Source organism: Oncorhynchus mykiss, chromosome 9 (assembly GCF_013265735.2).
Source record: "Oncorhynchus mykiss isolate Arlee chromosome 9, USDA_OmykA_1.1, whole genome shotgun sequence".
NCBI classification, from domain to species: Eukaryota; Metazoa; Chordata; class Actinopteri; order Salmoniformes; family Salmonidae; genus Oncorhynchus; species Oncorhynchus mykiss.
The window spans coordinates 41665513-41681828 of NC_048573.1; the positions used below are offsets into that span (position 1 = coordinate 41665513).

At 42.7% G+C, this 16316-nt stretch overlaps 1 protein-coding gene across 1 annotated transcript; it reads right to left on the reverse strand.

Annotated features, from left to right (window-relative positions):
* Window positions 1-7174: 7174 nt before the first annotated feature.
* LOC110532103 (microtubule-associated protein RP/EB family member 1) lies at window positions 7175-15878 on the reverse strand. The gene is made up of 7 exons (XM_021615716.2): window positions 15496-15878; window positions 14662-14785; window positions 14315-14460; window positions 9752-9944; window positions 9364-9473; window positions 9083-9235; window positions 7175-8645 (listed from the first exon to the last, which is right to left on the reverse strand). Exons 2-7 carry the CDS (start codon window positions 14780-14782, stop codon window positions 8595-8597), a joined length of 774 nt encoding a protein of 257 aa, XP_021471391.2. The 5' UTR covers window positions 14783-14785; window positions 15496-15878; the 3' UTR covers window positions 7175-8594.
* Between the last annotated feature and the right edge of the window lie 438 nt (window positions 15879-16316).

The window sequence follows — 16316 nt, forward strand, 5'->3', positions numbered from 1 at the left end:
GAAGGCAGGTTTTAAAAGGGACCACGTGTCAGAATTTAAGATCCACGGCCACTTAATTTATATTTTAGGAAATGTACTATTGAGAGTAAAGAATAGTAGAATACACCGGGTTAAATTTCGAAATTTGGTTGTGCAACAGCAGTTTTCCTCTTGTTATGTCAGTCACTGACAATCCTTCAATTAGCCGTGCTAGCTAACACTTTTTGGTAACACTTTACTTGACACCTAGCATCATCACACTTTATGGCAGGGTCATAACCATGTCATAATATCTCAGAACAGCTGACATAACCTTTATAATATGGTCATAACACAGTCATGGCGCATATTTAGACCTGTTGTGACATATAATTGCATTATTTTATGGCAGTTAATGACAACTATATAACAGTGTCAAAACCCACAAAATCTACCACACAAGGCAAAACATTCCATTACTTACACCATAGCCTACTTGTCAACAGAATGTTCATGTTATATAAAAAAAAATCTGAAATTGACCATATTAAATTAGCATTGTAATTGCACACATCGTTGTTGGATATGCACCTACCCCAATGCTCTGTTTCTGATGACTGGGATGGATGCAGGATAATATTTCATGAGCAGAACATACTTTTTTTAATTTAACCTTTATTTAACTAGGCAAGTCAGTGAAGAACAAATTCTTATTTACAATGACGGCCTACCCCGGCCAAACCCGGACGACACTGGGCCAACTGTGCACCGCCCTATGGGACTCCCAATCACGGCCAGATGTGATGGAGCCTGGACAAGATACCCACTTTGTGACTGATGACTGACATAAGGGCATGTACCTGATAGGCCTATCTGGCATATATGATTATGATGGTCATAAGGCTTCTTGACAGTGTGATAAAGTGTATTTTCTTAGTCCAAGTAAAATGACACAAGATGGTCATAAATGCTTCATGACATTTCATAAGGTGCATTTTCTTAGTCCAAGTGACAAAGGATGATCACAATGCTTTGTGACAGTGTCAAAATGTATTTTCTACAAGTTATTTATTTTAAATCCTAGAGTCGATTGACGTGCTGGTGCATCAATCTAAGTACCATTAAAATAATCCCCATTAAAATCTGTCAATTTAAGCTAGAGACATCTATTGTGCCTGGCAGGGGCACAACTTTGGTTTTAGAAGTGGGGGAACATAATATATATATATATTTTTATCCAATTGGATAAACACTCCAAACAAGCCTACCCGACTGCTTGGAGCTCCTAAAGCACACCGTTGCCTCATTTTGTATCACATTCCAATGATAAAACTGGGGGGGGACCAAAATGCAATTTCAGAATGTGGGGGGATGTCCCCCCCCCGACCCCAGTGAAAGTTGCACCCCTGGTTCCTGGATAAGGACCACTATGTAAGCAGGGGAAGCTACTGTATTTTAGCCTTTTGAGAGTGGGGCACAATGGTGAGCACCAGTGAAGTTTGGTCAGACGCACAGCAGGTGGCGACAGCGTTCAACTCAGGTAGGAAGCGGATCTGATGGCGGGTGGGGTGGGGTGGGGGGGAGGGCACGAGAAGAAGAGATACAGTAATACTGTGAGAATAGCTACAACATGGGTGGGATAATGAAAACATAGGGAGAAAAAAAAATAAATAAAGACCATACAACTAGGCAATAGAGTAATATAATGAAGGCTGTTGAGAGGGAAATGAAGGTGTACGTGGTCTAATGGAAGTAAGAGGTCTACTGCAGTCAGTCAGTCCATCTTCTCTCCTCCCTGCCATGCATCAGCATCTCCATCCTGTTCATTATCTAGGATTCTAATATCTCATATCTCTTTGCAACAATGGGACCAGCTATGCTAGTTAGCAAAGGTGCTGGTAATTTGCAAGGGTGCTGGTCCCAGATTTGTGACAGCATGGTCTTAACCTGTATATTTTCAACCTAGTTCCGTATGTATTAGTCAGTGATAGGGGATACGTCCCTTTCTTTTGACAACTCTCTTCTATTTCCTTCCTCTCCAACAGGCGAACAAAGAGCCAAAAATAGTTTCGCTACCAAAGGAGATGTAAAGCTGTCGACTATTATAACAATGGATAGCTTTATCACTGACGTTAAATCTTTTACAACATCTCTGCTAGACTCTGTGGAGCAGGAGAGAGGTCCACCCAAATCTCTACCACAGTCCTAATGATCTACTGATCATACAGTGCCTTGCGAAAGTATTCGGCCCCCTTGAACTTTGCGACCTTTTGCCACATTTCATTAAAAAAAATACAGTTTTATATCTTTATGTTTGAAGCCTGAAATATGGCAAAAGGTTGCAAAGTTCAAGGGGGCCGAATACTTTCGCAAGGCACTGTATCAGTTTGCAAACAATGTATATGTGTGTGTGTGTGTGTGTGTGTGTGTGTGTGTGTATATATATATATATATACACACACACACACATATAAATGCCCCCCTCCTCTCCTTTGGAACTATTCCCCAGGCCATTGCTGTAAATGAGAACCTGTTCTCACTCAGTCATTTTACATGGTAAAATAAGGGTAGCATTTTTGGGGCAATTGCTACTATCAAATCTGGTCTGAGGCATGGACGCATCTCTGAACAGAGTGCCGGATGTAATTTGTAAACCGAGTGTAAACCGATTCAACAACAGGTTAACATTTTCGATCAGTCAGACGACTACCAGCAGGTGGTCCCTAAAACACACCGCGCAGACAGCAAGCGAACGAACGGTGAACAAATGCTCAGAATATTTTTTGTTGGTCAAAATCCGTACGTGAGCAAATGTGGCAAGCTGCAATATTTCTAAAGACCTATTCCACGACGATTCAACTGGATTATCTTAGCCATTCTGTGTTGATATTTATAGACTGTGCCTGTATCCATGTCTCCTATAGTCAGAAAATAGAACCCAGGAGGCCTAAATGCTGGTGCTGTGGGGCCTACATTGTCTGGCTACCCATCCACGTCGCTCCGGCCAAACGCCACGCCCACTGACGTCACTTCTCCACGATGAATGTATGTAGCGACAGATAAAACAGTGGAATAAAGTTCAGAGTCATCAGGTAAGAGCCGACCCACAGAGTAATCTACTCCCATTACACAGTAAGTAAGAAGAGTAGCAGCGATGTGTCATCCACAGACATGAGTCCCTGACACAGACAGACAGGGGGGAATATATGCCTGCATACACACACCAGACACAAACATGAGCGCGGAACACCACAGAGAGAGCGAGAGAATATACATTTCAGAATGCAAAGTAAAAAGTGGGAGTTAGAGAGTTCTTGGGAGATTCCCGGCCAAAATCCTCAGCCTCTTTGAATTATCGACATGTAAAACTAGAAATGGATTGTTAGATGCAAATAATCTCTTTCACTCTCTCCACATACATATAAACGGGAAGTAGTCATCATGTTATAGCCAACCACAATGGGAATCATCCATGTCTATCTGTGAGCCTCTTTTGTCTCACATAAAGCAGTAGCATCCTATCGTTCGCCGGTCTCCCCAGGGATCCAAGGGACGGTACCATACCATGACAATACACCTAACCCAGGGTTGTATTCACAGACTAAAACTTGGATGGACTAGTTTTCTATTGCAAAACGTTTGGCCACGGTGTGCCCTAATGAATAGAACCCAGGTGAGCGACCACTAATACAGGGACGATCCTACAGGCAGACAGGCAGGCACACATCATGAGCTAAATGTACTTTATGTCCAAAGCCAAATCTGAAACGGCACCCTATTCCCCATGAGTGATATAGAGGGCCGAGAATAGTGTGTCATGTTGGATGCAGTCATCAAGGATTTAGGAGGAAAGTGGAGAGTTATAAATGTTGCTTCCTGCTTGTGAGCATAGAGGTTCTCCAAAGAGTCTAATGATCCATGGGTTTCATGAGCAAGCTGCCTGTGGATGTATTCATTTAAGATAGAAGACAGTAAAATCATGGGTGAGGAATGATGAATAATTCAAATTATTCCATGTGAAACAGAAACAATGGGATCATGTATTATTCAAATAAGTCCCTGTGGACTTAAATAATTGTTCTGGGTGGCGGCTGGGGTGAGTCAGAGGGGGCTCACTGTCTTATGAGGGACACAAGTGGCGTTCTATGGGACATACCCACACAAGCATGTCAAAAGCCTGAAGCTAGAAGGATTTTAAACTCTATTTATCCCCGTAATTCTAATTACCCACCCATTAACCCCTGCCCTGAGCAATAAAATAGACAACAGCCTTTTTCCAGGGTCCTCAAAACTACCAGCTTGGCCAGACAGACACAGTTGGTGTCCACCTTCATGAAGATGATGTCCACATCTTCATCGTCAATATCACCCATCATCTTCTTGATAGCCTCGAGAAACTCATCCATATACAATCCTTTGAGAGAGGGAGAGAAAGACAGAGGTGGACAGCGAGAGAGAGAGAAAGAGAGAGCAAGAGAGAGAGAGAGGAGAAAAGAGAGGCATTAGGATAATATAAGAGAGGGGTATAGGTGGAATCTATGTAAGGTTTTCAACAATGGAGTTTCACAGAAAATTATTGGCATTCCAGAAAAGCTAATGCCACAGCAGTGGAATTCCATTCTAAAAGCTTCACCTGGAAATGGTGTAATGTGAATTTCACATTCCGAACCAGGATTGTTTTTTGTCAACACAATACTCACAGCAAAGACCTTATTTTCAATGACGGCCTAGTTAACAGTGGGTTAACTGCATTGATCAGGGGCAGAACGACAGATGGTCAGTTTAGGGATTCGAACTTGCAACCTTTCGGCTGCTAGTCCAACCACTAGGCTACCCTGCTCTAACCACTAGGCTACCCTGCTGCCCCAGGATAAAAAGAAACAGCCAACAGAAAACATTTACATGGAAATACTGTTTTATTGTTTGTAAGAAACTTGATTCAGCAAATAGGATTTCCCGTTGAAGAGCAGGAGAGAGAAAGCAAAAAAAAGAGAACAAAAAAAGGTGGCACAAGGCCCACAGTGTACAAGAATGTCAGCACAGATTGGTGAGAATGTCACAGTGGAGATCTGATGAGCACCACTGATCTTTTGCACCCCCAAAACATATGGCCTGCTTACAGTGTGTGCTGTGAGTAACATCCTTCCACTCTATTCTAATCATTGAAAATATCAAAATAAACAACAAAAAACTAAAAAAATGGGAATCAAAAGGCAAACAGAAAGTTGATCGAAGTTAGAGGTTAAGATTGGCAAAGGGTTAGATGAAGAGGCCATTGAGGGGTTGTCCCACTTGCATATAAAATGGACGTTTACAAAGACAATGAAAGCATTCCAAATTGACTACTGTAGATGCATGCCAGACCTCAAAACGCCTGGATAGGTGTTTAATATCAGCAAACCACATCATATGGCATAGCAAACTGAAGCCCGACTGCGCAGACGACGACGTGGCACACAACCATTGGTTGATGCAATAAAACACCTTTAAATGTAGTCAGCCTGGAACAGACTAGTGTTTCTAAGATTTGTCTTGGCAAAACCCCTCAATATCAGCCATCAGACTTGTTTAGTCATCAAACCACAAGCTAGATGTGTTTCAAACAAGAGAATGTGAAGTTCTCAAACTTTCAAGCCTATATCACTCAAAGTTGTTGAAATCTTAGTGCGGAGATATTAACCGGAATTGCGGTTATTTTTTCGTTTTAAACAACTAATTGCCTGACATCGGTTCAATTATTTGAATTACATTTGGTTCATTTTTTTCTTCCTTTGATCTCAACGTGCACATTGCAGTTTCTCTATAAATAATAAACGTGGTAATCAACTACAATGATCCATTGCGCATAAACTTATCCAGTCTGTTTCTTTTAGAATGCGCGATCGTGAGGGATATAGCGCAGCTGTTGCTTCGAGCAGTATTTCTACCTGAAAATACATGCTCCAAGTGATTGATAGTTGGTATTCAGCGATCAAAGTATGCCTTATTTACTTGGAATAACTACAAAAGTGATTTTTAGATAGCATATGCAGCAGAGCTGAAATTACTTAGAATTAAATGAAGTCATCAAATAAAACCAATGTAATATACACACACACAACTGAGATATTTCATTAAAGGAAAGTAATATAATGTTAATTAAGCAATAAGGCAGTGTGGTATATGACCAATGGCTGTTCTTAAGCAGACGCATCGTGGAGTGCCTGGATACAGCCCTTAGCCGTGGTATATTGACCATATACCACAAACGCCCGAGGTGCCCTATTGTTATTATAAACTGGTTACCATCGTAATTAGAGCAGTACAAATAAATGTTTTGTCATACCTGTGGTATACTGTCTGATATACCACAGCTGTCAGCCAATCACCCGTTTATAAGTGATAAGCAGTAATGAGCAGTCACTACCATCATGGGACTTAATTGTTGTGTTCTGTGTTACAGCATTCAACCCAAATAATCAAAACCGAAATCCGTGATTGTTTTCTATTAATCGAACCGACCCTCGAAAAGCACTAAATCGCTCAGTGCTATGGAATCTGCTGAAAAGGATTTTCGTCACAATTAGTATCTGTGTATTAAATATACACGTTCATGTCCCAATACGTTCCGGAAGTGGTTATGCCAAAAAAGTTGACACATTGAATTAGGGTTGTGATCCTGATTAAGCAATAGACAAACGTAACAGAAAATTATAATTATGATACCAGGCATGAGTAAGGATTTTGCATGACATTCAAACTTGGCCTGTCAGTGTCGAAAGCATAGAAAGGGCCTGTTTTAGTGCCAGATAACTGAAGTACCCTGCAATGTTAAAATGTGTGCTGCTCCCATGTGGACTCCAAACCAAATGGGCAATTACCTAATCAGCATCAGAAAATCCCCATCATGAAAAGCGAATAATGCCTCGCTAAACGCAACCGATTGATCCTATTGCTGCTCCCATTGTCGCATTATTGTACAATATAAAACATTATTTAACGAGCCCTGCTCGGAGGCAATACCTTGGACTGAACAGTTATGTATTGCTAATCATTGGAGAGGTCATTTCTATGAAGGTATTTCATTCAAACGTTGGGCGGCACCAGTTAGATTAAGAACACCAATAGGAGGTTCATTACACATCAATGAACCATCAACCGTATAAAAATGTCATTGGCTTTCGTATAACCGGAAGACTGAAAGTCTATATAATAGCTTAAAATACCCAAACTTCTGCCAGATTCTCTACACATCTTTATTTCAGAGCAGCAGAGAGAAAAAAAATGATAAGAGCTTAAATTACAATACTTTAAATCGTATTACAAACATCTGCCAAAAAAAAAAGAAAAAAAAGAGTACATCAAAGTCACATCTATGTAGGTTATTAATTTTTTTAATATTTTTTTTTACTCATTAAGAATAAAGCAATTCAAAAAAATAATCTGATCTTCTAGCGCAGACTGGCAGTTCTATTTGCATATCAGCGTTTTGGGCCTCAGAACCTGTCACTGGTGCAGTTGCTACATGATCAAAACAAACTCACAACTGGAGTGTTAAAACATGCTACAGAACCAGGAGTATTCTGTTTGTTGAGTAAGTAGAAATGAAAGAAAAAAAAACCCAGCAAAGTCACTCACCTTTCACATTTACCTAAGAGGATGAATTAGACGAGAGGCTAAATCAAGTTAAAACCTCCATCCCCTGCCAACTGACAAATTATATATCGGGAGAAAAAAGACAAAAAACCCAAAGCAGGTAGTTTGGGATGGGCTTGGGACCAGGGGAGTTTCTGGCATCCACAGTGCCTTCCAACAGCCAAGAGACAAACAAAACAGATAAATCACGCACAAAGTATTCCACCGGAAACTTGTAGTTCTAACATGTTTCTTCAGCATTAAATATTGTCATGTTATGAGCTGTCCTGTATCTTTGAGAAAATAATGATAATAATAATATCCACTTTCCTGGAATAAAGAATAGCACTATTTAAAACAGGTTCATCTCCAAACTGGATGAGACCAAATTAAAGAATTTTGAAAATATGAGAGTTGTGGTTAGTGAAGAAAACAATTCTTCCACAATAAGTACACTAACCTTTCATTGAACCCATCAAAAAAACTCTATTGAAATGATTAGGAACTTAGTACATTTTCTCAGACCCATAAAACAATATACATGTGGGAAAGACTGTGATAATTTGGGAAACAAGTCAACTAAGAAAAATACAATGTACAAAAGTGAGTGCAGGTGCCAACAAACTTTTAACTCCAATTCCCGGAAGAGACAGAAAATTAGGGAAAATACCAAGAAAAAAAGCAGAATCTTAGACTGACAGTTCACTCTTCTAGACCCAAATAGAGAGCCAAAATAGTCGCCTTCTTCCAACATGATGCCAAGACCGACCCTGGCACAGGCCAATAGGATGACCCAAAGAAGGGGCTTCAGAGGTACTTCACACTACTTATTTCAACTTGATCTGAGAGACAATTTTTGTTGTTGTTGTTGATATAGTCTATTCAGAGACCAAGCAATGAATAACATGATCTGGATGTTTAGGGTGTGTTACGCAGGGTGAGGATGGGAGCTGTTGTAGCTGATTGAAGGGGCTGGGAGGAGGGGGAGTAGTATTAAAAGTTGCACGGTCCAGTCTTGAACATTAGAACTCCTCGTGGTCCTCTGACTCAGCGTCCGGTATGACGAAGCCCTCCTGAAAGCACAGACAGATGGATAAAGAGAGTCGAAATACTCACATTTTGATCTAAACCTGACGTGTCAAATACTTTTTAAAAAACACTTGCGCAGCGTTTGATTTGCCTGGTAGAGGCAAATAAAATAGTTGGAATAGTGCCAAAAGTGCAAACCACACTAAATCAAGCGCACCAGTGTTTTGACATTTATTTGACTCAGATTAATGAGTTTCGAACAGACTGAACCAATCATGCGCGGCCTGATGGTGGGAAACAGCACAGTTTGTCCAAGCTGTATGATCGTACTTTAGCATTCCACTTGAGCTACATTACATGCCAATCCACGGATGGAATTTTAGAGGGCATCAGCAGTTGCTTGAACCCAAACACAGGCTTAAAATCTAAGAAAGCTAAAGTTGACCCACGAGGCTCTGCGTGTAACGTTTACTAAACTCACGTCTGTGGCGTAGAGTATATCTACAATCCTCTGCAGTGTGGGGTCGCCCTCGCCTTCCTTCTCTTGGCAGATGAGCTCAATGTTCCTCAGTTTGCCAAAATAGAAGTCCCGCTCCTTTTCCATGTCCTGGATGGTGGACTTCAGTATATTCACCTGGGAGGGAAAGGGCAATATGCATATCTGAACTTTTGCTACAACTTCAGCCAAACAATATGTGAATACAGCAATTGTTTATTCTAATACATGTCAAGGCACATGAATGGAAGGACGGATGACAGTACTTCCTGGATTAGTTCAGCCCGCTCCTCGTCACCTCCGCCAGCCCCTGGTCTTCGTCCCGAGCTGGGCGCCATTTTGGGTGCTACCTTGGCAACTGCTGCCCGCTGGGGTGCTGAGGGGAACAAGCAACTAATTAGAATGAGATGGGGAGAGGTTGTTATTGACAAGCTCAGTAGATTTCAATATGGAAAGAGTTTCTCTCAGCGTTTCTATTCTCCCTCCAACCCAAAACAATTTGGTTTTCGTTGCTTTCGATTGACAATTTTAGTTCAAAAGGTCTCAAGATGTTGATTTTTGGGGCCTTTGTGCCCTGCCTGGAACATTATCTAGGGAAACCTTCTCCTAAAAAAATAAAAATACAATCATGGCACAGGCTGAGCCACCACTCACCAGCATTGAGGATCTTTTTGGGTTTGTTGAGGGCAGACACGGCAGGGCTGGGCATGGTGTCTTGGCCCTGGCGAGCCTCCACAGGGTCGTACTCCTTCCCATCGTAGTTGGCATCAAAGAACTTCTTGAACCACTGCACATACTCAAAGTTGTCCTGGAACTTGCCTTTTATCAACTTGTCAACAGGGATGATCTTGAGAGGAACAAATAACCATGTTAGTGGATTCAACACCACAAAAATGGGTTAGATAAACACTAGTGGATGGCAACGCCAGACACAGTTGATTTAGCCTAAACATGCATTGCAGAGGTAACTACCGTTAAATGCTGAATGAATATGGATAGAACACAGACTAGGAGGATTGTCTGAGCCGTTGAATTGCGACTCCACCTGGTCCCTGTACTGGCAATCAAACAAGCAAAATGCCAGTTCAGGGAATTCAGGGAATTCAACGGCTCAGACACCAGACGTATGTGGCAGGATCTACAGGAAATCGCACACACTACAAAAATAAATCCAGCCACGTCACGGAGACCGACGTCACGCTTACAGACAAACTAAACACCTTAGTTGCCCGCTTTGAGGATAATACTGTGCCACCGTCGCAGCCCGCTAACAAGGACTGCAACCTCCCCCTCTCCTTCGACATGAGTAAAACATTTAAACTTGTTAACCCTCGCAAGGTTGCTGGCCCAGACGGCATCCCTAGCCACATCCTGAGAGCATGTGCAGACCAGCTGGATGGTGTGTTTACGGACATATTCAACCAATTCCTATCCCAGTCTGTTGTCCCCACATGCTTCAAGAACTCCACCTAACTGGCCACCCTAGACCCACTTCAATTTGTTTACCGCCCCAATAGGTCCACAGATGATGCAATCGCCATCACACTCCCCTATCCCATCTGGACAAAAGGAATACCTATGTAAGAATGCTGTTCATTGACTACAGCTCAGCATTCAACACCATAGTACCCTCCATGCTCATCATCAAGCGGGAGGCCCTGGGTCTCAACCCCACCCTGTGCAATTGGGTCCTGGACTTTGACAGGCCGCCCCCAAGTGGTGAAGATAAGAAACAACATCTCCCCTTCGCTGACCCTCAACACTGGGGCCCTACAAGGGTGCGTGCTCAGCCCCCTCCTATACTCCCTGTTCACCCACGACTGCGTGGTCATGCACGCCTTCAACTCAATCATCAAGTTTGCAGACGACACAACAGTAGTGGGCCTTAACACCAACAATGACGAGACAGCCTACAGGGAGGAGGTGTGGGCACTCGGAGTGTGGTTTCAGGAAAACAACATCTCACTCAATGTCAACAAAACAAAGGAGATGATTGTGGACTTCAGGAAACAGCAGTGGGAGCATCTCCCTATTGACATCAAAGGGACAGCAGTGGAGAAGGTGGAAAGTTATGTTCCTGGGCGTACACGTCACTAACTGAAATGGTCCACACACAGACAGTGTGGTGAAGGCACAATAGGGCCTCTTCAACCACAGGAGGCTGAAGAAATGTGTCTTGTCACCCAAAACCCTGACAAACTTTTACAAATGCACAATCGAGAGCATCCTGTCGGGCTGTATCACAGCTTGGTACGGCAACTGCACCTCCCTCAACCGCAAGGCTCTTCAGAGGGTGGTGCTGTCTGCACAACACATCACCGGGGGCAAACCACCTGCCCTCCATGACGCTGACAGCACCCGATGTCACAGGAAGGCCAAAAAGATCATCAAGGACATCAACCACCCGAGCCACTGCCGTTTCACACCGTTATCATCCAGAAGGCGAGGTCAGTACAGGTGCATCAAATATGGGAACGAGAGATCGAAAAACAGCTTCTATCTGAAGGTCATCAGACTGCTAAACAGCAATCACTAACTCAGAGAGGCTGTTGCCTAAATTAAGACCCAATCACTGGCCATTTTAACTTAATAAATGGATAGTCACTTTATATAATGCACTTTAAATAATGCCACTCTAATAATGTTTACATATCTTACATTACTCATATCACATGTATATACTGTGTTTTATACCATCTACTGCACCTTGTCTATGCAGCTCGGCCATCTCTCATACATATACTTACATGTACATATTCTCATTCACCCCTTTAGATTTGTGTGTATTAGGTAGTTGTTGGGGAATTGTTAAATATTACTGCACTGTCGGAACAGAAGCATTTCACTACACTCACATTAACCTCTGCATGTGACAAATAACATTTGATTTGAGGGACTTCGTCATGACACTTGAAGGGAGAAAATCCAGACTCAATTTTTTGCTCTCCATCTCACACACTCGACTGTGCAGTAGCAGAAGCCAACAAATACGCCATCCAACTACTGGCTGAGAACTAACGACTAACTAACAGAGCGGAGTCTGTATAGGATGCCAACAGTCCATTCTCTTCTGGCACAGGAAAGTAAATATCAGTGAGCCACAGTAGACAGAGGCCATGCTAGCTCAGCAGGAAACAATTAGCAAGCAGTGCCAGAGAAGTATAAAGCAGGGAACTGTACAGTTTAAAAAACAAAACGGAAGCAAACAGGAAAAAAACAGGGCGGGACCTACCCGAATTTCTCCAATAGAAACTCGTTTGCATTTTCCGTTTGGAGTAAATGGTTTGTGCAAAACGTTTTTCAACAGAATCGCCGTAATGATTACACACACACACTATGGGCAACTCAGATGTCTAAATCCAAATGAGAAGCCAAAGATTAGGATATTAGGTTTAGAGAACATCTAAGAGACAAGTAGGCCATGTCTTTCGGTTGTATGAATTCCTGTACGCACTTGGTGGTGATATTGAAATGGTTAATATATTGCAAGACGGGCCTCCCGGGTGGCGCAGTGGTTAAGGGCGCTGTACTGCAGCGCCAGCTGTGCCATCAGAGTCCCTAGGTTCGCGCCCAGGCTCTGTCGTAACCGGCCACGACCGGGAGGTCCGTGGGGCGACGCACAATTGGCCTAGCTTGGTCGGTAGGGGTGTCCTTGTCTCATCGCACACCAGCGACTCCTGTGGGGGGCTGGGCGCAGTGTACGCTAACCAAGGTGGCCAGGTGCACGGTGTTTCCTCCGGCACATTGGTGCGGCTGGCTTCCGGGTTGGATGTGCGCTGTGTTAAGAAGCAGTGCGGCTTGGTTGGGTTGTGTATCGGAGGACGCATGACTTTCAACCTTCGTCTCTCCCGAGCCCGTACGGGAGTTGTAGCGATGAGACAAGATAGTAGCTACTACAACAACAATTGGATACCACGAAATTGGGGAGAAAAAGGGGTAAAATTAAAAATAAAACAAAATATATATATATTTTTTTTTATTTTATTTTTTAAAATGTTACCCCTTTTTCTCCCCAATTTCGTGGTATCCAATTGTTGTTGTAGTAGCTACTATCTTGTCTCATCGCTACAACTCCCATACGGGCTCGGGAGATATATATATATATATAGCAAGACAACACATGGTAAAGACAGGAAGCAAAAGGATTAATAGATACATATGCTTCAAAAGCAACCGGTTCAACAGATGAAAAAACAAATATACGTAGCCCGGCAAATAGGTACAGCTCTGGATGTGGACTAGAGAAGTGACATTCAAAGTCACAGTTACGGGGGAACTGCAGTGGGGTCACCAAAATTATTATTTTTAAACTAAGAGAACAGATTATTGTATGGGACAACAACAAAACATTTTTTACTGAGGAAATGAGTTTATTTTCCTTTTGATAAGAGATTAAAATGCAATGAATTGAAGGTTATTTGTTGATGTCCTGTCCGGGGGTGTCCTCGGATGGGGCCACAGTGTCTCCTGACCCCTCCTGTCTCAGCCTCCAGTATTTATGCTGCAGTAGTTTATGTGTCGGGGGGCTAGGATCAGTTTGTTATATCTGGAGTACTTCTCCTGTCCTATTCGGTGTCCTGTGTGAATTTAAGTGTGCTCTCTCTAATTCTCTCTTTCTTTCTCTCTCTCGGAGGACCTGAGCCCTAGGACCATGCCTCAGGACTACCTGACATGATGACTCCTTGCTGTCCCCAGTCCACCTGGCCGTGCTGCTGCTCCAGTTTCAACTGTTCTGCCTTATTATTATTGGACCATGCTGGTAATTTATGAACATTTGAACATCTTGGCCATGTTCTGTTATAATCTCCACCCGGCACAGCCAGAAGAGGACTGGCCACCCCACATAGCCTGGTTCCTCTCTAGGTTTCTTCCTAGGTTTTGGCCTTTCTAGGGAGTTTTTCCTAGCCACCGTGCTTCTACACCTGCATTGCTTGCTGTTTGGGGTTTTAGGCAAGGTTTCTGTACAGCACTTTGAGATATCAGCTGATGTACGAAGGGCTATATAAATAAATTTGATTTGATGTAAAAATCAAAATGTATATATTTTATGGTTGTATTATTAGATTTGGGATGTGGTTTTGGAGAAATTATTGGGGACAAATTGGTTCCCCATCAATTCTGCTGGGGAAGAAAATGGAGTCCTCGCTGAAAAAGTTTGAATACCACTGCTCTACAGCCTAGGCTATGCTGAGAGGGAAAATAGAATAGCCTACTTACTTTGTCAACACCCATTCTTTTGAAGCCAGCTTGCAAGATCTTGTAGTTGTGAATGAATTCGTGCTCTAGTTTGGCAGCAAATTTGACTTTCTTCAAAGGCACACAGCCGGGAAAAAGCATGTCCATGAACTGGCAGTAGGCCGCACCTTTAGAAGACAGACACACCAGGGGTCATCACAAATCCTATTGAACTATTCCTCTTTGATCACACAAAATAAAATTAGGCTAAACCTTTAGGCTACATCAATTATAGGATTTACTTTCATTTACTCAAGTATAAGCAATCTCTGCCATATGATGTAATGCAAGAACAAATGCATTTGTGCCATCCATACCCATCCACTCACCTGAACATAACAGCTCTATCTTGGTAAGGTTGATCTGTAACGATTCATTAATCCATGCAAGCATGTCATGGCGACTCAAATTGTCACTGCACACTGAGGTTGAGTAAACGTTCACAGCCATTTTCTGTTGAAGCACAATGGAGAGATTTGTTTTCAAGTGTATGTCACGTTAGAAAAAGCACAAAGCACAAAGTTACTAGCTAGTAATCATGTCAGCGGCACAACAGGTGCCACCTAGCACTGGTTCAGTGGGGGACCATTCCTGAAATGAGGAGAAACGATCATTTCAGTTTTGCCTAATAAAATCAGTACTACTAGCTAAAGATTGTACCGTTTCTGACCTGTCTTGCATGCCAGATACCGTTAGTTAGCTAGGTAGGGTGGGCCTGAAAAGGCTAACAACAGTAGTCAGCTAGCCAGCTAACACCAAGGTAATCAGAGCCAGCGTTAGCTTACTAGCTAGTTATAACACCACCAGCAAGCCTGCTAGTATGAGCTAAATAGCTAGCACGGTAGCTAAGTTACTACATAGCTTTTTGAACTAGCAAACGTTACTGTATCAACTTAGCGGACGTTTGAATATTAGACATGCTAGCTAGTTATATTTAAATAGTTAGCTAACTAGTGAGTAAACTAACGTTAGCTAGTTAGACAACTGTCAGCTGACTTATACTGAATGGCTAGCTACCAACATGTCCCCTGCCCAACTCAGAAGGCTAGCGTGCTACAGCTAGACTCCCAACGACAGACGCATTCAAGCCTCCCCGGCCTCTGCGCCCCCGCCTAGGCATCAACTATACGGCTAGCTAGCAAAATGTCAAACAAAATAATTACCTTGTTTTGGAATGTCTTTCAGAACTCTAGGTGTTGCTAATATATTAATTCAACGTAAACTGTTTCTCATATAAATACAGACGTCAATGTTTGCTACTCTTTTCTTCTCCTGGTAGCCAGTTCCGAGTTCAATAATGCCGGCGACAGCGGGTTGATTCCTTTCAGCGCGACTGCGTGCGTAGCGATGGGGAGCAGCTTGGTCGGTGCTATCTGGAATCCTTGGGACGTCCTTACCACATCGAAGTAGAAATTTAAAATGGTAGGGACGTCCCAAGGATTCTAAATAGCACTGATCGGAGCAGCTTGGGCGAGGCTAGACCTACAGTCATTGAGCTAGAACAGGGTTTCACAAACTCGGTGCACGTTTTTTGTGTGTGTTTTTTTTTTGCCCTAGCACTACACAGCTACAACGCTGGGCTAGACTAACGCTTTCTGTATCAACCAACCTTTATACATTATTATTACTACAGGCAACATACTAATTTGAAACACTGGTATCCAGGACCTCTATAACAGGCTGTGTCAGAGGAAGGCCCTAAAGATTCTCAAAGACTCCAGCCACCCATGTTATAGACTGTTCTCCCTCCTACCGATCTGCATGGCAAGCAGAAACCAAGTCTTGAACCAACAGGAAGGACACTGAACAGCTTCTAACACCATGCCACAAAACTGCTAAATAGTTAACCAAAAAGCTACCTGGACTATCTGCATTGACCCCAACCCCCTTGCACTAACTATTTTGACTCATATGCTGCTGCTACTGCTTATTATTTACCCTGTTACCTAGTCACTTCATCCTTACCTATATGTACATATCTACC